The sequence below is a fragment of the Vombatus ursinus genome, unplaced genomic scaffold (assembly GCF_900497805.2).
Source record: "Vombatus ursinus unplaced genomic scaffold, bare-nosed wombat genome assembly UNPS02014870.1, whole genome shotgun sequence".
In the NCBI taxonomy this organism is placed as follows: domain Eukaryota; kingdom Metazoa; phylum Chordata; class Mammalia; order Diprotodontia; family Vombatidae; genus Vombatus; species Vombatus ursinus.
The window spans coordinates 5,875,622-5,900,124 of NW_020954648.1; the positions used below are offsets into that span (position 1 = coordinate 5,875,622).

General features: G+C 35.4%; 1 protein-coding gene across 1 annotated transcript in view; it reads right to left on the minus strand.

Annotated features, from left to right (window-relative positions):
• Positions 1 to 600: 600 nt before the first annotated feature.
• MTPN (myotrophin) overlaps positions 601 to 24,503 on the minus strand; it is a 59,827-nt gene continuing 35,924 nt past the window's right edge. Inside the window, exon 4 of the mRNA XM_027842372.1 lies at positions 601 to 3,917. Within this exon, the coding sequence (XP_027698173.1) occupies positions 3,831 to 3,917 (87 nt within the window). The 3' untranslated portion in view covers positions 601 to 3,830. The remainder of the gene's footprint in view (positions 3,918 to 24,503) is intronic.

The following is a 24,503-nucleotide window of genomic DNA, read 5'->3' on the forward strand; positions in this document are numbered from 1 at the left end:
CTTTGGCCTAGATAATTTCTAAGGTCCCTTCCATGAGCTTGGATTGTATATGAAGTTCTCCAACATAGTGGCAAGATTATTTGACAGTCAAATTTGGTGTTTTTCATAAAACCTTGTTCAGTTCTGTGATTCAGGTATTTAATGACAAAAGCCATGATTTAGCACCTAACAGAATCTGGGTGCTTGATACACATTTATGATGCTGATAAATCAAAATACTAGAATAAGTGCTATCACTATTTGAGGTAATTAGAATGCTTTGGGGATTAACTACTGTTGGTTAAGTCAAAACTCATTTTTGTTAAAAATCTTCCTAAAATGTATTAGCATAATGGACATAATGGAATCTATGTTCTTTCTAGTACTGATGCAGAAGAACTGGACAAATCTATACTGAATAAGTTACGCTTAATTAGAAAATGCTTTTTTCTTTTAAAAACAAGAAACAAAAAACCTAGACTCCCACCAATATAAGCTTGAAAAATTCTGATTAAATGAAAGTTTAAGTTAATCAAGGTTTTGCTGTATTTGCAGAGATGTCAGGGAAAGGTGGGTGAAACAGACTCAAGGGCAAAAAATAAAACTGTAGATTTCTCCAACTGTAGCACAATTCAAGTTTATTCCATTTGTTCTTGCAACACAAAACTTAAACACAGTATTATTTAGCATTCTGATGTTCATGAACTAGGATAATATGAGAAACCTAACCGTGTCAAAAGAATTACATTGTGGAAAAATGAACTCAAGATATATCAAAATGCACAAAAGCACTAGTTTTTTTTTCCATTACTGCTTAGAAAGATATGATTGTTCCTCCATTTACAAAATAGAATTAGGACAGCTTTATTTATTTATTTTGCATGCAAAACACTGCAATTGCTTATGTGGGAGTACACTCTCACCAGCTTCTTCTAATAGACACTCATGCGGACAATATTGCATGGGAGAAGGTAGCAGCTCAATTTAAGTTTCAAATGTAACTTAACAAAGTAGAGGGTGCAGAGGATGTAAAACTCAGTAAATATTCATAGGTCTTTAACCATGGTTTGGGTGAAAACAGTAAGGAATGAGTGGCCTACTTGTCAGCAGCTTCCACAAATTATATCTACCTGTCCTTTGTACACAACTAGAATTTAGGAAAGCGTGCTATGCATAGAAAAAACATATGGGTGTGTAAAGGAAAAGAGGGACTGTCTATTTCCAAGTTCATAGCAATTTGTCTAAGTGTGGTGGTGGTAATTTGACCCTTCACTGATGTGCTGGTGTAAGGTAAAGGTAAGCCACCTGTAAGTATTTACTTGAGACCAGAAGAGGAAATGAAAGAATAGAAAACCAAAGCAAAAGAAAATGCAAGATACCTTTCTGAGATGCTTAATTGTACTTCAAGAGGACAAAAATGTTAATTTGACCTTTCACTGATGCATGTAGTGCAAAAAAAAAAAAAAAAAGACAGTTTTAGCTTTTTTTTACCCAAAAATATTAATGTTAAGTTGTTGTCAATTTCTCTGCTAAAACTGTCCAGAGATACATTATAAATAATGAAGTTAGTTAAAAAATAAAAGAGAAAAAAATAAGAGAGAAACCCCAAACCATCTTGGTCAGTATTGTTTATCCTACGTTACTTTGTTGTCTTAGCAAAGGAGCTCTTTCTTCCCAATTATGGCGCCTGCTTACAAGATGGTAAAGAGAAAGGTGGAAAGGCAAAATTGCCTTTACTGCATTACAAGAAACAGGACAATTTGTACAAAGCATCAACTAGTTTTATATACCACAATGACTCAGGAAAGCAGAAGGCCTGGGAAAGAGTACAGTATACATTCTGCAATAATCAACTACAATGAAACACTTTGAAAGGTAAGGGAGAAACTGTGTAAAGGGTAAGTTCTAAGCCTTTAAATAGCATTATGCCAACAGGGGGAGAAAAAAAAACGAACCAAAACCCACACACACTGCACTACTTTAATGGAACTAAAATGGACAGATGCCCAACATTTTAATAGAGGTGTATTCATTTTAGTTCAGTGATGTAGGCCAGCCCTGATTAATAAGTTTTTATTGAATATAAAAATGCTGTATTAAGACAGCAGAAGTATCCAAATATACTTGTCATTTTTAACAATTATTCAGTGATTGGCTTCTCAGAATAAGGGAAATCATGGGGTTGGACTGGTTGTGGAAGTGGGAGGTGGGAGAGGAGTCACTCAAAGAGGAAAGAATAAAAAACCCACTATATGTAACCAATCAACAACTATTTAATATGATTTGGTACTGGCCAGGCTGCTGTTCTTAGTAATAATTTAACTCTCTGGAAGGATGCTGCACTATGTATAAAAATCTTCATTAAATTGTTCCCATTCCACAATCTGAATGCAAGGCCTTTTAAAAAATCTGAAGTACATTCAAAATTGTGTAACTTGGTTAAAAAAAAATCCAACATTTATTAGTAAACTAAAACTTATCTGGATGTTTCTGTTTAGTGCATACTCCTGATTTTTGTCATTATTTAAATGCGAGATATTAAAATTAGGTATTCACATTTTATTTTGCCATAATGCTCAGGAAACAAATATTATGTGGTGTGTACAATATTTTTTTTCAAGTTATAAAAACACTGTAATTGGATACTTATTCTAAATGTACAGAATCATTTTTAAAGTGTATCATACTCTATGTAATACATGATTTTAAAACAGGAAGTTATAATATATTATCCAGGTGGGTTGCCATACATCCAGCAGAAATTTTGAGATATTTGGTAACAAATTATGTTTGAGGAGACTAGGTCAAATTAAACTTAGCCAGGTGTTAAGCCCCATCCTAGCATGGTACAGTAAGTAATCTCATCCTATAAGAATCAACATCCAATGTTGGGCTGAGGAAACTAGTTCAAGTTATTTTCCTTGATTCTTCAAATAAATTTATTTCAAAGAAAAATTTCAAATAGAAATAAGCAGAAGAAAACCTTTAGTTACTAGGAAACTTGTTTCCTTTTTCTATGATACTAACAAACTTATGGCTATGATTCTACTTTTAAATCCCCGCTCACTGCTAGAAGAGTTTGAAAGTGTTTCATACATAATACAAATTCTCAAACTAGAGGAGAAAATGAATATATTGGAATGCTATTTCTTCTTCAGATCCCCCAAGATTTTATAAATAAGACTGGTCAGTTTTACTTAAGGACACATGAAACCCACATGGAAAGAGAGGAGAAATTCAAAGTCCAGTCATCCAGCTACTTAAGGGGTATGCCCCTCCTTATCTGAATTGAGCCTCTGTTTAAATCAAAGTTACTGAGGAAAGATTTGGTCACCAACCATAGGCAACACTCTTAACCAGGCCAGGAAATCCCCATTGCAGTGCAATCTTAAGGCAGAGGGCTATAGCTAATTGCTTATCTCAGCACCCTAAGTTTACAACATAGTAGCCATCACTGCTTCCACAGTTAGGGCTACAAAGTATACAGAAGTAGGCCTTTATATAATCAGACCTTTCAACACAATCTAATTAATAAAACTAGGTAGGGAGCTGCACAGGTTGAATGTTAAACAGTATATTTTGTTTTCGCCCTTCAGGGCATGAGTTGAATTTTATTAGAAACATGAGAGAGTGACATGATCAGGAATTCCAATAAAGTTCTGATCACATGGATTTACCCTCTCTAAAAATAGTTTTTCTGGTAGTCTGATTTATTATGAATTTCTCTCTCCCCTCACCTCTCTTAAAGTATGTAGCTGAAGAAGCTGGCAGACAGAGAGTGACAGACAGACAGGCAGCAGTGTGAGGCCACGGGAGAGGCATTCTTCCATATTTATCAGTCCATCCAGCCATCACTGAAGAAGAGCTTTGATCGCCTGGTTGTCAGTGGCTTCAAAAGCAGTTAGTCCATCTGGGCCTTTCACAGTTTTATCAGCACCCTGAAGAGAGAAAGAGAGTGAAAGAGAGTGAAGAATTGTTATCACTAAATGCTTGCTTCTGGTGGAAAGGTGAGGCTGTTACAACAAGATTACTTAGTTTAGGTGAATGTTTTAATTGAGAATTAAAAATTCCTTAACTATCTCCATTCTAATTTCCTCATCTACAAAATGAGGGAGTTGGACAAGATGACTTCTGAGGTACCTTTCAGGTCAAAATATATGATTCTCAGTAAGATACTATAGTTCTGTAGGATAATTCTTAAAACAAATTATCATAATACAAAGGAGTCTAGGAACTAAAACAGGTTGGGAGAAGGTCATGGATTAGATGGGAGAGAATGATTTTCTTATCAGCCAAGTATTTTGACAACATAGGATACATAGCAAACTAGCACTCAGGGCAAAGATGTTGGCTACAAATAGTTTTCTTTTACTGGACTATTGTGTATACAGTGCGTTATATTCTATACACAATCTCTTCACAAAGCATCTGTAATTAACAGGAGAAAGGAAATACAATTTGCTTTTACAAGGGAATAAAGTTATGAGAAGAATCAGTTATTTATAGCTTTCTCTTTTTTAAGACTGGAAAGTGATACTGCATAGAACACAGTGAACACACATTAAATCTACAGTGAGGATATAAAACTAGATGAATTTCCTAAGAATGTATGATATTGCTCACTTGATAAAAAATATAGGCTTAAAATAATGTTTTGTAGGTTATGGAGAATATTCTCTCCTCCATCCTAGTTCTCTGATGGATTACCACTACTCTAAAAACCTAAGTTAAGGAAAAAAATTTTATGGAAGTACTACCACATGGATAATCTATGTGTAATGGCTGAGATGTCTTTTGAGCTGTGTAGTCTTTGTACTTGGGTGTGCACATGAACACACACATACTGTATTCATCAGCCTATCTCATCTCTATGAAGTCTATTTGTTTAACTTGCCCTCATTCACAGATGACACCTATAACCTCGTAGGCCCTGTGTCAATGTTCTCATCATCTCTGTATGTCCACTCAGCCCAGAGTTCTTGTTCATGGGGCCTCCAACACCAGAAGCTACCCTTGTCCCCCTTCATTTTTCCTGTTTTCCACTTAATCACTGTCACTGGCTCTACTGTGTGTATGCTCTCCTTTATTTACTAAATTCTTTACCTTTTCCCCAAACCTCCCTGCCCTAATTTGGAGGTTTTTAACTTGAAGTCCATGTACCTTTTACAAAATATTTTGATAAGACTGAATTCAATATATGGTAAGTTTTCTTTGAATGTTATCTTATCTATTTAATAGTATTATTCTGATAGGTTTCATCAGACTGCCAAAGGGGGGTTAGGGTTCCATGACAGAAAAAAGGTTAGAACTCATCGCCTAATTGTAACCTATCTCACTGAAGACACTATACTGCTTCCTTCTCTTTCCAGTCCCTTTTATTACCATGCCATCTCACCTCCAGACACCCATTTCCACCTGGAGAGGCAGCATGGTACAACAGAAGCAGTGCTGAATTTGCTATTAGACCTCTATTTTAATCACAGCTTTTACTAGGGTGTTGTCTGGTTTCTCTGGGCTTCAGTTTCAGATCTCTGAAATGAGGCGGTTGGACAAGAAGGTCCCTTCCAACTGTCAAACTGTGATCCTTCTTTGATGACCTTAGCACATGGCTCATAGTCTTCCTTTTGTCATCCCGCAGAGTATCATTGTCTCAATTTAGACTATCTTCTAAACCTGCGGTCTCCAAACCCTTTTGTTTAGTCACCTGTTAGCAAACTATTTTTTTTGAGTATACATTCCTAATATGCATATATTTATTTATAAATTATTTATCTATATGACTGTACCATTAATTATGTACATTATAAAATTACACAAACATGGACATAAAAAATAGATGGGATGAAAAATGAAACATTTGATTCTTGAGAAAAGGGAGCCAAGCCACTTAAGTTCACTGAGTAGTGGTATGACTACTGTCAGACCTGTACTTCAAGTCTCCGCGTAATTGTTAAATTATAATTTCCCCGAGGAGCACCAATCCCAGTGGTGGGGAAGGTTGGGACCATGCAGAGGGTAGAGTGGGGGAATGTTAAGGGATAAGAGTAGGTAAGAATACCATGCAATCTATTTTCTCATCCTTTGGCTGATAACACACTCTATGGGTCAAGCCATACATAGTCCCCTTAGATCTCTACTTCGGAAACCAGTGTTCTAGACTCTCAGAACTCAGTCTTCTAACTTGATACAGTTTTAGAACTGCAAGAGTTCCTAGAGATTAACTAGTCCAACCTCCTCATTTTACAAATGAGGAAAGTGAGGCTCAGGAAGGATAAGTGACTTTTCCAAGAACACAAGAATATTAAGTGGAAGATTTTATATTTAACCTCATGTTGACTCTAAAGCCTTCGATCTTTATCCCAGACCTTTAATTTGGCATTTCTTGTCTTGCCCCAAAACATACTTACCTGCCATCCTCTCCTACTCTACCCCAAAGGCCTATCAAAACTATTCTCACAGAGAATGTTAATCACACAACCTGTCCCACTTTATCAAATTCATTAGCTTTTTCCTTACTACAACTCCTTATCTTATACATTATGGTCAACTACTTCATGCTATCCTCACAAATCACCCTGGATCCTCTGACCTTTATGAGGTCAATTCAATCCATGACCTTGCACTGCCCAACAAGATTCTCTAGCATAGGATCCACAGTATCTCCAGACTTTCCTCTCCTTACATCCCTAATTCATTCTCAATCACTCTCATTCTCTATTCACACATCTCCTCCTAAAAGTGGGATGTAAAGACATGTGGTATTCTCTCACGTATAAATCTAACTTCATTTCAACACAGTATGGCTGCTACATCTATCTACTTATTCTTTATTTCCACCCTCAAGAGAAGAGTTCCCCCAGTTGTTTTAGATGGACCAACAGCACTCCCTGGTGCAGACAAACTTTTTGAGGCAGCATCTCTTCACCTAGGGAATGGCACACACAGATTCCATGGATTTAGAGCTACAAGGGGCCTCAGCGATCATCTAGTCTAATACTCTCATTTTACAGGTAAGGAAATGGGTCCTGGAAGGATAAGTGACTCGTCCACAGTAACATAAGTTGGGAAATGGCTGAGCTGGGATGTGAGACAGTCCCTCTTTTTTTTTTTTTGGCTAGGCAATGGGGTTAAGTGACATGCCCAGGGTCAGACAGCTAGTAAGTGTCTGAGGCCAGATTTAAACTCAGGTCCTCCTGACTCCAGGGCTGGTGCTCTATCCACTGCGTGACCTAGCTGCCCCAAAACAGTCTCTCTTGCTGCCAGAGCCAGTGTACTTTTCTTATTGCTCCCACTCGAGTCTTGTACTCCTTACATGTGCAGTTAATTACACTAGAGAGGAATCTTATATTTAAACAAGAACCCTTCTTCCTTTTTCATTTCTCTTTCCCACCCCTATTTTGTTATAGTTATAAGCCTAAAAATGACTTATCAAGAATCAGTCTAAAAGTAGTGCCAGTGATACATCTGTATTAAGGAAAATCATAGGTTTCGAATAGAATGGAAAATGCTATCCACATCCAAAAAAAGAACTATGGAGTTTGAATGCAGATCGAAGCATAATGGTATTTGCTATTTTTTTTTCTTCTGTTGTGTTTTGTTTCTTCTTTCTGGTGGTTCCTCCTATTGGTTCTAATTCTTACTTACAACATCACTAATGTGAAAATGTTTAATAGGAATGTACATGTATAGCCTGTATCAGATTGCGTGCTGTCTTGGGGAGGGAGAGGGAGAAAAATTTAAAACTCAAAAGCTTATGGAATTGATTGTTGATAATTGATAATTCAAAATAAATTAATTAAAAATAATAAAAAAAGAAATAAATCTAAGTACCACTGCAATCAACCCTTCAAGTAACAGAAAGTAAACAGTTCTCAAATAATGGGGATTTCACAAGTCTCTACCTGCCCTCCCATCCTCTAACTGAATCTGCTTTTCTTTAAGTACCAGCAATCAATATAAATGATTTATTCAAAATGTGTTATTGCTATGTTTTATTGACCAGTACCAGTATGCAAATGTCTCACTTTCTATTTTTAAAATAATAAATGTACATAATGTTTTTCATAATTGAAGAAAACGTTAAATTTCAGATAGGTTAGTGAAAACAATGATGGAATTTCCCCCTCTATCCAAGTTCATGGACCTAAGGATAAGAACCCTCCACCTATAATGAAATCACATCAGGCTTCCAACAACAATGATTATTATGTGATCGGAGCCTAGAAAAAGTATTTGTTATACTGAGATTTCACTGTAGCCAGAAAAACAATACATATACAATATATGAGGAGAGGACATAGTGTTGGCCTATAAAACCTTTTTTCTTTTTAAATTTTATTCATTTTAAAATTAAATATAAAATAAGAAAAGAAAAAAAAAGAATATTTCCATGTACACAGCATAACATGAGAGGATTTAATATAAAACAATAGATTTCCATTTCACAAAATCCTATGTAATAAATCCTACACACTTTTCAAAGCAACCCAGCTTTTCTGTGCTTCCTTCTAGGTTTTCTTTTGTTCTTTGTTGTGTATTTTAAATTTTATTTGATTACCCCCCTCACCTAGAGAAGGTTGCAATTAAGAAGCAAACACACACACACCCCCACATGACACCCCCCCCCCAAACCCCCATATATGTAAGACCATACTATGTAAATGTCTATTTGTCACTTCTTTCTCTGGAGGTGGGTAGCATCTTCCTTCATAGGTCCAAGTCTTTCCATACTTTTCTAAATCAACCAGCCATCATTTCTTATATCACAGCAGGATTCCATCACAATCATATCCTGAGACACTGTCTATGAAGGTCCCCCCCTCCCCCTTGCAATTTTCTGCTTTCCTTCTAATATTGCCAACATTGGTTTTATTTTTACAAGAAAATTTTAATTTAAAATAATCAAATTACCCATTTTACACTTTAGCAATACTCTCGCCTTATAATATAGTTTAAGGTCTGGTACTGCTGAATCTCTTTCCTTTACATTCCCCGCCCCCCTTTCTTTGAAATTCTTGACCTTCTGTTTTTCCAAATGAATTTTATTTTTTCTAAGTAAAATATTTTTAAGTAATTTAATTGGGATGGAATTGAATAAATAGATTAGGTGAAATTGTCTTTTTAAAAAAATACTGGCTTTACTTATCCATGAACAATGAGTATTTCTCCAATTATTTAAATCTGACTTTATTTGTATAAAGCGTGTTTTAAGTTTATGTTCATGTAGTTCCTGTGTCTGTTTTGGCAGGTATACTCTCAGGTGTTTTATACTGTCTAGCTATTTTAAATGGTCTAAAATAATAATGAATAATATTGGTAAACATAGTGTAGTTTTCCTATTTTTCTCTTTTAATTAAATCTATTTTAGCTTTAACTTTGTCTGAGATCATGATTACTATCCCTGCTATTTTTACATAATATATACTACTCCAGCCCTTCATTTTATCTCTGTATCTCTCCTTTTATAGTTTACTGAAAATGACATTGTTGAATTCGGATTCTTAATCCTTTCTGCTATATTTCCATTTTATGGGTAAATCCATTCCATTCACATTCTAAATTATAATTACTTATTATATATTTTCCTCCATCCTATTTCTCCTCACTATCCTTATCCTATTTACCCTATCCCTCCTCTTCTAATTTACTTCTACTCCCTACCTTGCCCTCCTATTCCTTAATTTACCCACTCCTTAAAGAGTCCCTTCTGTATCCTCTCCTTCCACCCTCAACCTTAATCTACCTGTCATTTTAAGAGTTTTCCCCCCTCATCTCTTCCCTCTCCCAATTCTTAATCTATACACCCCTCTAAAAGTCCCTCCCTATCCTATCCTCTCAGCCTCTTATTTCTTTCTAAATTGAGAAGATTTTTATACCCTTCTAGATGTATATGTTGTTCTCTCCTTAACCCATTTCTGACGAGAGTATGATTCCAGAACTACCAGCCCTCCCCTCCCATTTGCTTCTTCTGTATCAATTCTTTCTTTCATGCCTCATTTGTATGAGATAATTATTACTTTTTATCTCTCCCTAAGCAGTTTTATTTTTTAGAAATCGTCTTATCATACACAGCTTAGCCCAAGCCCTTCTTTCAAACTACTCAAATAATGATGACAGTCATAAAGTCTGATAACATTTTCCCATATAAGAAGTAAACAGTTTGACCTTATTGAGTCCTTCATAATTGGTCTTTAATATTTACCATATATTTCTCCTGGATCTTATATGTTGAATTTTATATTAAGTTCTGCTCTTTTTGTTACAAATACCTGAGTCTTTCAATTTGTTAAATGTCCATTTTTTTTTTCCACTTAGGATTATACTTAACTTTGCTGGGTAAGTTACCCTTAGTCATAACCCCAGCTTTTTCGCTCTATGAAATACAGTGTTCCAAGAGCTACATCCTTCAACATAGAAGCTGCTAGGTCTTGTGTAATCCTGATTGCAGTTCTGTGATATTTAAATTGTTTTCTTTTGTTTTGTTGCTTGCAATATTTTCTCCTTAGCCTGGGAAGTTTGAAACTTGGCTATGATATTCCAGTGGGTTTTCCTTCTGGGACCTCTTTTAGGTGGCGATCAGGGGGTGTGGGGTGTGTGTGTGTGTGTGTGTGTGTGTGTGTGTGTGTGTGTGTGTGTGTGTGTGTGTGTGTGTGTGTGTGTGTTTTTGTATTTCTGCTTTACTTCCCTATTCCAGAGCTTTGGGACAATTTTCCTTAATAACTTCTTGTAATAAAGATTTGTTTTTGATCGTAACTTTCAGGTAGTCCAACTATTCTTATATTGTCTCTCCTTGATCTGTTCTCAAGATCAGCTGTTTTTCTGATGAGATATTTCATATTCTCTTCTATTTTTTTCATTCTTTTGGTTTTGTTTTATTATTTCTTGGTGTCTTATAACATCATTAGCTTCCCTTTGCCCAATTCTAGTTTTCAAAGAATTATTGTCTTCCTTAAGTTGTTAATTCTCTATTTCCAGTTGGCTGACTTTTTACTCTAATTTTCTTGGATTGTTCTTATTTTTTAAACTTTTTTTAAAATTAAAATTTCTTAAATTTTAAAATTAAAATAATTTCTTAAAATTTTAAAATTAAAATTATTTTAAAAAAATTTTAAAATTTTTTCCTAATTTTTCATTGCTTTCTTTTATTTGATTTTTAAAGTCCTTTTTAAGTTCTTCCAAGAACTCTTTTTGGACTTGTGACCATTTGATGTTTCTCATTGAAAAAGGAATGGCTTTTTTTTTAGCTCCACTATCTTCTTCCTCTGAATATAAACCCAGATCTCTATCCTCATAGTATTTATCTATGGTTGTGTTCTTTCTCTTTTGCTTAACTCACTATTATTTTTATTTTTAGTAGCTTATTATTATAATCAAGTTCTAGTCCTGAGGTGTGGGGAACGATGCCCCAAGCCTCAGGTCCTTCTAACTGTTATTTTCTGAACTCTGTCCCCAGGGCCCAACCTTGGGCACTCAGTTCCACCTCTAAGCCATGGCTAGGGCCCTCCCAGCCTTGCTGTCTCACAAATGCTCCTGCTCCCAGTGGTCCCTCTAGTGGCTGCAAACCAACTGTCCTCTCTGCCCTGGAACTGAAACCCGGGACTCCGCTCTCCCACAAGTGCCCATTTCCAGTGGGGTCCCCGTCCCTTTGCTACCTCATTCAGTAGGTGTGTACGAGCTCTTTGACCCCTGCAGATGCAGCCAGGCACCACGTGTGGCCAGCACAGCTGTGCTTGGTGTCCCACGACAGTGGAAGGTCCTTCAATCTTCCCCTACTCAGCTGCCTGACCCCAACACTGTCCCTGAGGTGAAATTTCAGTTCCCAAGGCTGAGGCTGCCAACCCAGCTGCTCCCAGGGCTTGTTGTTTGTTGATTCAGCAGAGTCAGCCTGGAGGTGTTTGCACTTCACTCAGGCCACTCCTCCACCCCTGGAGGTCTGGTCTTTCCGGGAGTCTTTTCAGGCTGTCTTAGGAGGACAACTGCTCTACTTTTATTTCTGCTGTTCTACCTTCACTCTGAGGTGATATTCTGGTTTGTTTGTGTGTGTGTGTGTGTATGTGTGTGTGTGTAGGAAATCTGGGGACTCCAGAGTTTTCTGACCTACTCCGTTATCTCCTTTTTTTGTTTTTAAGAAATTCTTCCATTGGAAAGAGTGCTACTTTGGCTGCTCTGACCAGCTGAACCTCAGCATTTCCTATTCTTCATATACATGGCAAAGTTTCTGTCAAATAATTTGGTGAAGATGACAGGAGTTATCAAGGTAAAGATCAAGTTGAGGGAATCACAACAGATTTAAAAAATGAAGAACCTACTTTACTCATCACTTAATCTATAAGTTTAATAATGGTTGGATGTATGTTTCCAGGTACCATAGTGGGTAGAAACATAAAATCACTATCTTTGCTCTAAGGGAACCAAAAATCTAGTTGGGAAAGTAAGATGCATATGTAAGAGACTACTAGAAAACAATTAAACTTAGTGGTTTAGACAAGTCCTTTACTGACTTCTTGATGTTGGAAAAAAGCACCCTTAACATCTCATTCCCCCAAACAGAAAGATTTAGAAGAGACCAAGGAGTCAAGAGATTAGTTGTTTTGAAAACTGTTTTGATATATCGTGCCCAATATGTGTTAATAATAATCATTCTGTGTTTGAGCTATTTAAAAATCAAAGTAGTAAACTAATTACATGATGAACAATATAAATGAGACAGATTAAGTGTTAAGATGTGGGTGTCAGGAAATATTTTTGATATTATAAAGATTAAAGGATTCTATGGGAAGGAAAAGTATTTATCTGAAATAAAGCAGGTATGTGCTGGAAAATTTTGTTAGCCTTGCATGAAAGGAAGATTTATAACCAATTAAGAATTATTACCATAACACATAATCAAGTATTCGAAACTCTTAACACAACAATCTAACATAAAATGGAACACTTCCTTTCACTCTAGTCCTTTTCAGTTTAAAAAAATATTTCTATCAAAGATGACAGATACTACTTATAATTTCTGAATGAAACCAGTAGCCCAGGCAAAAACTGCGGTTTCCTGAGGGAACAGTAACTGTTAGATCAAATAGCTGCTCAGACAAACTTGTAGAAAAGAAATACAAAAGCAAAATATTAAAGGACAAGGATACATTAAGGATAAAAAGCTAAAGCCTTCAGGAGACGAATAGCCTGGTCTCATTTTCCCCAAAGTTTTAGGCAATGTGAAAAGAAATTCTTTGAAAAATTGAAACTTGCAATGTTTCCTCCTTTAAATTAGGAAATGTGAAAAAACTTACCTGTGGTAGTCTTTTGGTATAAAAAGAGTGTTAATTCAAGAATAGGCTTCACATGCCTTATGCTCTTGCCACACTGGACCACCTGTTATTTCCTTACTATAGCTTTAAAAAATCCTGACCATAACTTAAGCTTCTTCCACCTGGAATGCTCTACCCTCAGTTTCCACTAGTTGAAGTCTGACCCATCTTTCAAGTCTGCTACCAACTCCAAGAAGCCTTTTGGATTCCTATAAAGCAGACATGATCTCTGAGTTACTATAGCACTTTGGACCTTTGTTGTGGTACTTATACTGTATTATAATTATTTATACATGTCATCTCCCTTACTAGATTCCATTCTATAGAGGCCAGCAATTTTTAGTCATTTGTGTACTCCCTATAATACCTACCACACGACTTTGAAGGCTTGAATACTTCAAAGTTCTATGATTTTGTCAGTATAAATGGGTAATGCCCTCAACTGAAACAGATTATAACTTCTCTACAATTTAAGAGACAATCTTTGCAGAGTTGTTGTGGCATAATACTTCATCATCTCAGAGCCAATCTCATGGTAAAACTTTTCAGAACTTAACTTGGTTGGTCCTCAGACAAGATATATACAGTTTCCACTATACTAGAAGTCTTGATCTGCTGACATAGAAATGATCCTGACTTTTCAAGCTATGTCACAATAAAACATCAAAGTAGGACTTGAATAGAATAGGTACCTATTAGAATACAGTTTCTGTCACTTTTTTCAGCAATACCCAAGTAGCCAACTATTGGCATTCTATAAGTTCATTTAACTTAACAGAAGTTAAGTCAAAACTGTATTGGAACTAACTGGGTTTCTTTATCTGTAAAACTAGTGGAATGATTTCTAAGATTCTTTTCTGCTTTATTCTCTAACATCATAAATGAAATTTCCCAACATATGACAAGACAAACCTATGGCTACCTGTAACAGTCAAATCCCTGCATTGGTCATGTCCAAAAAAAAATATGTCTTCCCTTGCACCCTGAGTCAATCACCTCTCTGCCAGGAGGTGAGAATCACACTTCAACATAATTTCCTCATGGTCCTCTGGAATCATGGTTAACACTTTTGTTGATCAGAGTTCTAGGGAGGCATCTGTATCAATGAGTTCTGTTGGTTTTATTTTCTTCTCTAAAAAAACACTATTTGTAATATGGGATGGCTCTTGGGTGAGGAAAGGGATACATGGGACACTATGGTGATGCAATAAACAGAAAATATCAATAAAAAACAAAAGAAACTGCTCTGCTACCATACTGCATTGGTCAGTAGCTTGCTACTGACATCGTACATATCACTAAAGACAAAGGCCTTTTATGAGAGTATAAGTTTCTTCAGAGAAGGCTGTTCTAAGAGTTCGTGCAGTATAGTGAAAAGAACACCAATATCAGTGGAAGCAAAATGAACTTAATAAAACATACCTGTGAGATTTGTGGGATAACCTAATCTTATACTATGAAACCTGACTTGATATCTATGATTCTTCAAAACAGTAAATTTACCTACTGTTTTTATATCACTCAAATGTTCTATTTTAAAAAGTCTGTAAGGCCAAGATGGGTTTTATGAATATTTTACATAATACTGCACTCTGCTTATCATGACATAGACAGGTAGTATAAGACACTAAATGAAGTCAGGGGAATCTAACTTGTCTCCACTGCTATTAACTAATTAGGCAAATCACTTACATTTTTCTGGGACTTAGTTTTCCCATTTGTGAAATGACTGAGTTGTATTAGATGATGTAATTTAAAATTTTAACTCTAAAATTCTACATTTCAATCACATAAAACTGTGTCCTAGCAATGTTTTCTTTTTAACCTGAATAAAATCATTAGATGAGTTATACTTGTTCTTCCACATCTTCAAAGTAAGCAAAGAAACAAGACAAGTATTGTCCTTTTACTACGAGGATACTATTTACTACGAGGATACTCCCAACTTGATTGGGAGTTGCCTTAATATGCAGTTGAATGTGTCAACTATTGCTAAAAGTAGCAGTTTATCATTAATTAGTTACACAAAGTGAACTCTCCATACTTTCAGCCAGTATTCTCCATTACTTGGTCAAACCTAAATAATCCTCACTAAACATGTATTTCATTAAACGTTTTTGGTATCTATTTTCGAGCCAAATCATTCTGGTGGGCCAACCAGGACATAAGTATTAAGGTAAGATATCCTGATAAGTGTACATTTAGTTCTTTCATGGACCTGCCCTAACATTTTTTTTTTCAGGCTAAAATAACATATTTCAAATAGCATAGTATAGAATTCAGGGTCTTAACCTACAAAAATCTTGCTTGAGATATCAGATATGAGATAGTTTTGGTTTCTGATATGACTGGCTTTTTAACTTTCTGTAGTATACAGCAATAAGTTAATAGTAAATTAAGGAAAAAAATCCATGTTTTGTATTCATTAAATTAACTGGTATTATGTATTGCCCTTATTGTTTCCATCAGTACAATTGGTTCTTAGTATTTTATTTTTGGTCACTTAAAAGATGAAACTTTCCTTGATTGAACATTACCTATTGAAGGAGTTCTTTCCCTCAAATATTCATCAAACAATTTGTCTGGATCTCTTTTTTGCCCCATCACACTTAGCACTGTCATACTTCTTTGTGTGTATGTCACATGTACTTAGAGAAGACTAAAAACTCCTAGGGTATGCATGGTCTGCAGCTCTTCATTTCTGTACTTGAGCACCTCACACGGCATAGACTTATAGATATATTGGTTTGAATTTAAACACAGCGCCATTAATAATCTTAATTCACATGTTTTTGATTCACAATATGATATGAACTATTTACATGGTCTATATTATAGTTTGTTTAAGGGACTTTACATTATTAAGGTTTACTAAAAACATGCAACATATTAAAAAATGGATAAATGTTAAAGCAAATTTGAGTTTGCTGAATGAAAGCTCATCCTTCTAAACCTTCACATTTTAGTCTTTATACTATAATTTATAACCCCAAATTTAGGATGCTGGAGGCAAACATTTAAAAATTTACAATGTTATAGCTCATGATTTGGATACAGTCAGGCCAGGAAGACAGGTTTATAATTTTATAAAATCTCTTATTCTATGTTGTTGTTGACAGAGAAAATATGATTTATAAGTTACACCCAGTATTACAAAGTGTGCTAATGCTAGGGTAATCATTATTTTATGATATTAAAATTATAGAAATCAGATCAAGATGGGGCTAAATTCTATATAAGATGCATGTTAAAACAAATGAACTTCTGGACCTACAAAAGTCCTGATGTTAATCATTTGATCATTCAAGGGAACTTCATCTATAATTACCACTCCAATCAACAATGTGTTCAAATTACATTGTGCTACGAAATCCAATTACAAAAGCTATTGCTTCATCCAACATTAAATGAAGCACAGGTAGTTTTTAATCAGAATAAAGTTGAGAGCAATGAATTAAGTCATAGTCCTACTGTCCCAAAAGAGGGCTCTTGTTAGATTGTAGCACTCAATAATCAAAACTTTCACTACATGCCAAAAATAGTACAGTAGATAGAGTATCCAGCTAGGAATTGAGAAGACCCAAGTTCAAATTTGGCCTCAGACACTTAATAGCTGTGTGACTCTGGGCAAGTCACTTAACCTCTACCTGGGTTTTATTCAGCTGTAAAATAGGGATAATAGCATCTCTCAAGATTGTTGTGAGGATCAAATAACATAATATTTGTAAAGCACTTAATACAGTACCTGACACATAATAATGTTAAGTGCACACTAGAAAAACCTAAAAAACGATAGGACATACTGAACTTGCTTCACTTCATAACAGTGATAAATGGTTCCCTCACATAGCAAGGTTTTATTATTCTGAACATCATAAATGCCAACACAACCATTTCCATATGCAGAAAACATAAAAGGGGACTGTATATGAACCTGTGAAGCTCTAATGTATACAACTTGCTTTTAAAAGTTATATAATAAATTTAATAAGTGAGTTTCAAAGTTGTCTTGTTTTTATATCTCCCTATTTTTGTTTCCTTTTTCTAATAAAATGCTTCAATGAGATTCTTTTCTTTTTGGAATCTCTATCACTAGCTCCTATTTTTCCCTGACGTTTCTAAACAAACCTCCAAAAATCTTTCTTTGTAACAAATAAAGATAGTCATGTAAAACTAATCTACATCTTGGCTGTGTCTGAAATTCCATGTCTCATTTGGAACATTTAGTCTTTTACCTCTACATCAGAAAGTGCTGCTAAAAAGTATTTTTATACATATGGGCCCTTTCATTATTTGATCTCTTTGGAGTCTATGCTTAGTAATGGTATTGCTGGGTCAAGGGTATGCACTGTTAGTGATGTTTTGGATATAGTTCCAAATTGCTTTCCAGAATGGCTGGACTAATTCACAGCTCCATTAATAGTACATTAATGTGCCTGTTTTCCAAAAGTGGTCCCTCCAACAATGATCATTTTCCTATTTTGTCATCTTTAGATGTGAGGTACATCAGAGTTAATTTGCATTTCTCTTACCATTTGTGATTTGGACCATTTTTTCCCACATTATTGCTGCCATTAGTTTGAATTTTTTTTTCCTAGAGAACTTCCTATTCATGGGGAATGACTATTATTACACAGCTGAATCAGTGTATCTAGACATCAGATGAATCTGCTGTAAAGATTTCCCTCCAGTTAATAGTTTCACTTCAAATCTTAACTGTATTGATTATTTGTGCAAAAATTTTTTAGTTTTATGTAAGTGGCATATTGTGTTCAAATTCTGGGTGCTACATTTTAGGAAGGGTATTAATAAGCTTGAAATCACCAAATTAGGTTGATCAAATAGAAATGAAACCAGAGGCCATAATAAAAGAACTTGCTGAAGAAACTGAAAATGTCTAGCCTAGAGAAGAGAAGACTTGGTAGGGATATGATAGGTGTCTTTAGCTATATTAAGGGCTGTCATACAGAAAAGACATTAAACTTGTTCTTTTTTGGTTCCAGAAGGTAGAACAATGAAAAGCAATGAAAAGAAGTTAGGCAGATTTAGGTTCAAGGGAGGAAAAACCTAATGAGAACTATTCTAAAGAGGAATGGACTACCCATAAAAGTAATGTGTTCCTACTCATTTAAGATCTTTAAGTGATGGTTGAATGAATTATCACTTGGTTGGACATGTTGTAGAAAGGTGCCCAGGTCAGATACGGGTCAGTATTTGAATTCCACATTGAGACTCTGTGAAATATTGTAGCTACAGACATTTCCATGTTTCATTCAGCTTATTTCTCTGGAAAGAGCACTAGATTTGGAGGAAGACGACCGGTGCTCAAGTACTGGCTATGCTTAGTAGTTTTATGATATCTTGGGCATGACAAATATACTTGGAGCCTCGGTTACCAAAGCTATAAAATGGAAATGGCAATACACGAATTACCTGATAAGGTTTATCATAGAGAGCTAATGAAATAATATATAAAAATGCTCCATAAATTATAGTGCTACATTATGTGGACTAAAGTTTATATTATAATTTGCTGAATTTTCTTACTATTGTCTTGTACTTTATATTTATGCAGATAGTCATTTGTCAACACAAGAGGTAAACATACTATCACATAAGCAGCTACATTTTAAATACTTATGCTCTTTAAATTCTGCTTTTATGGAATTCATTTTATAATAATAACAACAGCTAACAATTAAAAAGCACTTACTCTGTGCCAGTGACTGTGCTAAGTGATTTACAATTATTATTTCACTTGAGCCTCACAACCAAACCTGGGAGGTAGGTGTGCTTATTATCCTCATTTTATAGCTAAGGAAGTAGAGGCAGACAGAAGTTAAGTGACTTTTCCAGGGTCACACAGCTACTAAGTGTCTGCGTCTGCATTTGAACTCAGGTATTCCTAACTCTAGACCTAGTGCTCTACCCACTAAGAGAAAATCCATTAGTTATGATTCTACTAATTTTATAAATTTCTGCTCATAACTCTGGCTTTCTTCCAAACTAATGAAACAGTAGTTGAGCTACACTAGCAATTAAAAGCTTTCTATAAGAACACAATTTCTCAATGATCTGCCAACAAAACTTCCACGGTGGTATTCTAAGAGGCAAATTCAATAGCAAGTTAATCTTTGAAGCAATTCAATTTTGATAAATCTGAACTCAAATTTACCTGATATCAATTTCAAAAAGATCTAAATCTAACACTTCTCCCCTCTAAAAGAAATAGTCTTAGGTTTATAGCCTTTGTTGTCACCAAAACTGGATGTTCTCTGAATATCAGCTACTAGAGTTTGGTTAGGGAAAAAAAAAAGTCAAGGTAGAGAAATTTCATTAAAGAAAAGGCTATGAGCATAAGTAATAATAACTTTCAAAAGAACTGGTATATAAAAATGAAGGATTATAGATTAACATTAATACTCTGTAGATATGTATCTCAGCATACGTTAAAAGGTTATATAACATATGGGAACTTCTCAGGGAGGCCCAAAACATATTCCAGTATGCAAATTAGTGTCAAGTTAACTCAGGTCGGAGGAAGGAAAAGGGATACCATCTGGCATAGTATTTGCTCAAATCAGGTCCATGGCTAGTTTTTGGCCACCCACGCTGACCTGGATTTCTAGAGTCTATGGGCAGTCAATTTCACTTTCAACTCCACTGTAAATTAATTTAGCCATGGATTCACAGCAGATATTTGTGGGACTCAGAAGGCAGGTTTACTTTCTCCTATTTTGAACCAAGGGACAGTGAGGATAGAGTGCTGGGCCTGAAGGTAAAAAAAACACCCTCATAGAAAGATAATCTCACTGTATCATAGACTTTCGACATGAAAACCCAAAGAGAAAATAAATAACCCCTACCCTGTGTGAAACAAGAGATCTGACCTAAGATTGAAAGCTTCCTTTTTCTGAACATACAAATTAGTTTTGCAACCCCAAGGCTCCACTGATTTGGAGGTTCATAGGATTAAAGATTTATAGCTAGCTATAAGGGACTTAGAGATATCACATATCCAAGCATAAAGGAAGGTGAGATATGGTTTTTGCCTTCACACTTAAAAGTAAACAATTGCGGCTTTTCCTAAGTGGAATTTAAGAATAAGGAAGACAGTTCTACCTTCTGAGAGAGACCACTGCTCTTGGGGGCAAAGGTACCATTGTGGTTTCCACTTTCAAAAAGCAAACTCGGGCTGACTGGAGTAAAGAGAGGGCAGATAGGAGTATTCTTTCATTCATAATGAAGCTAGGTGATTTCTTTTTTTTTTTCTCCAACATTTATTTTTTTTATTAATTTATTTTGATTTATCAATAATCACTTCCATATGCTTTTGAGTTTAAAATTTTTCTTCCCCTTCCTCCCCACCACCTTCCCCAAGACAGCACACAATCTGATATAGGCTATACATTTACATTCACATTAAACATATTTTCACATTAGTGATGTTGTAAGTAGAAATTAAAACCAATAGGAGGAATCATCAGAAAGAGGAAACAAAACTCAACAGAAGAGAAAAAAAATAACAATTCGGCTTCCATAGTTCTTTCTTTGGGTGTGGATAGCATTTTCCATCACAAGGCCTCTGGACATGTCTTAGATTCCTGCATTGCCAGGAATGGTTAAGTTTATCAATATTAGTTATCATACAACGTGGCTGTTATTGTGTACAACATTCTCTTGGTTCTGCTCACTTCACTCAGCATCAGACCATACAAGTCTTTCCAGGTTTTTCTGAAGTCAGCCTGTTCATCATTTCTTATAGCACAATAGTATTCCATCACATTCATATACCACAACTTGCTCTGCCATTCCCCAATTGATGGGGAACCTAGGTAATTTCTAAATTGACTTTGGAAGCCTCTGGTAAACAGAGTTGAAAGAGGGAACTGGAAAGAGGACCATCCAGGGTAGGGGTTTTTAACCTGGGGCTAAGAACCTATTTTTAAAAAATAACTATTTCAATGGAATTGGTTTACTTTGGAATCCTATGTATTTTATTTTATGCATTTAAAAACATTATTTTGGGATGGGTATAGGCTTCACCATCCTGCCAAAGGGCAGTATGACACAAGAAAGATTAAAACCCTTGACCCTTGAGAATGGGGCTAGGCCCCTCCCACATAAATGCTTATGGGGAAAAAAGACTAAGAATTTAAGAATAACATGAGATCTCATATGCTGTAAGAGTTGCAAGGGAAGAATTCTTCCAACTATAGAAAGGTACTATATTTGGCATGACAGAGATTTAGGAGTAGAAGGTACTGTCAGTCCAACCATCTAGATGAGTAGTCTCAAAGCCTACACACTTCCAAAATCCACTTTTTTCTCAATTTGAGATAGAAAGCTCAGTGGGATATACATGATGGAAGAGATCAGTAATGAGCAAAGCAGCTGGGGGGTACAAAAATGATGAAATGAAAAAAATTACATATACATGTATACATATATATATACACACATACCAAGGGTCATAAAGAAAGGAAAATAGAATGGTAAAAAAGAGGTCATAGAGGTACAAAGAAACTAAGTTATAAACATGTTATTACTCTCGTCTTCAGAGTAGCTATGTGGTACAGTGGATAGAGAACCTAGTGTAAGGAAGACCTGAATTCAAATCCAGTTAGCTGTGTTACCCTGGACAAGTCACAACCTTGTTTGCTTCAGTTTCCCCATTTGTAAAATGAGCTGGAGAGAGAAACTGCAAACCATTCCAGTATCTTTGCCAAGAAAACCACAAATGGGGTTATGAAGAGTTGGACATGACTAAAAAACAGCAAAAACTATTGCCTTTAATATACACAGAACTACAAGTCAATAGTGAATTGATTTTGGAATTTATGTTCTAGAGAGGATAAAACTAATCTTCATGTAACTACTTTACACAAAAGTATAACCAAATATAAAATTCTAGGGGGTAAGACAAGTTTTTTGAATTTCTGATTATTTCTATTAAACATCAAGTATTTGACTCCCTTTTTTGAATGAATGAGGTAGCCTTACAACCTAAGTCTCTTCTGATCACATATGCCCTGATGGAAGGGAATCAGAGAGGAAGAGGGAACTGAATTGAAAGACTAGTTAGCAAAGAGATAAGGAAATTTCAGTTTAGCATTCATGCACTATTTCAGTTATGCACTGGCAAATAATAGCTTTTAAAATTTAAAAGCAAAGTTTTATAAAAAAAATTACCTTTTAAGAAGAAACTAGAAAGCTGAATGAATGCTTAGGCCATTTAAAACATTTTTTTCCCCTTCCTGTAATGTATGTTGATTTGAAATATATGTTACTATTATCATCCAAAAGAGGAAGCATATTAGCAGAAATCTGAGAACTATGAGTCCTAGATTCTATTGTCAGTTTCATATTTTACTCCTCATATAACCTGAAGAAATTCACAAATTCTGAAGCTAGATCTCTTTCATATGCAACCCCATTCCCCAAAAAACCCCCCAAAATGTTAGCTGATAAATAATTTTTTGTTCTTTCCTTCATTTGGAGATCAAACCTGGAAGGTATGGGGGGAGAGGAGAGCTGAGAGCAGCTGTAAAAATATTAATAGTATATTTAGAAATTTATTTGACTGAAAGATGCTATGCTAATGTCAATTACATTTTAAAAAAGCATTATACTTCTTATTCCCCTACTGACAGACAGAAATGTAATTTAACTGCTTCAGGGTAGGTAAATATAGATATACACACTGTAATTACAGATGACGGACAGCAAGAATTATGCAAGAATTATTTAACGTCACACAAGCATAGATTCAGAACTGGAAGGAATCTTACAGATCATCCAATCCCACTCCCTTATTTTTTAGATGAATAAACTGAGGCCTTAAGAGGTTAAGTAACTTGCCCAGGGTCACAGAAATAATACTGGTGAGGTTCTAGAATTTGAACTTAAGTTTCAAGAATTTAAGCCTGAGTTCTCTAAACTTCATTTTCTTTCACAAAAAAAGAAGTACACTTATAGTACTCAAAACTAAAAAGTTAGATTATTTCTTTAAATGAACAAAAACACCAATTTTTTGTTTTTTTCCAAGAAAGCAGAAATTGAAAGTGCCATAATAAAACAGTATCTGGAAAAAAAAAATGCTAACGAAGACCAATGCATAGTACTACTAAAGAAGTTCTTATAAACTTAATGTTAACAATGGAGTCACTCTCATTTAAAACAACCACCCACTCTCACAATTTGAAAAAGCCAGGCAGACTGAACTCTAAGGCAAAAAGAGGGTACAAATAAAGGATATGCTTGTGCCCTTAGAACGAGGTCCAAGACTCTACCAGATAAGTGCTAACAGGCCTAGTGTTCCTGGCTCAGGTCCTGAAGGGATGGGAGGTCCACTCAGTCTGGTTCATTCAGAGTGGGAGAAGCAAATACTTTTACTATGTAGCAGTGTTAAGTCCTTTGGACCAATGGGTGAGAAACTATCCTTAAAGAGAAATGATCCCAATTTGGTTGAAATGGCTGAAGAACAGGTACTTGGCCTGGGGGAAAGAGATGAAGAGGCCAGTAAATTGCCTCTTTTTATTTTATTCCTTGGAGAACTAGGCCTGTCTCACCCCAGGAGATAGAAAGGAAGCCATTGTTCACACATCCACACAGTTATCAGTAACTTTATTCTACTTTGAGACATTAGGCAGGTGACAGGAAGAACTGGAACTGACCTAGAACATCACATAATAGGGACAGGGGATAGAGGAAGGATATGTAATGGGCTACATTTGTTCCAGTACTAAATAAACTGCCAGCTATAATTATTTGGGCTTAGTTAACAAATTATTACTGAACCCTGAATACAAGGGTGAGGTGTTGGGTTCATTATATCAGTCAATCATCAGCGTCTTAATTATTATTTAATACCGTCCCCTCACTTCCTACTGCTTTGACCTATTTAGAAATGTCTTCTATGTTTTTTTAAACCACAGGTAAAAGATATTTCTGATAAATCATATTTATAAAGTGTTTTCAGGTATACACAGCACTTTATTCACAACAACCTTGTAAGGCAAGTACGTTATCTCTATTTTACAGATGAAGAAACTGAATCTCAGAGAGGTTAAAAGACTTGCACATGATCACAAAGCTAATGAACTAACAAGCATAAGTACCTACTATATGCTAGGCCCAACGACAACAGTGAAATTGGTCCCCATAAACTCCCGTGGATCAAATACAAAATGCTCTGTTTGGCACCCAAAGCCCTTCATAATC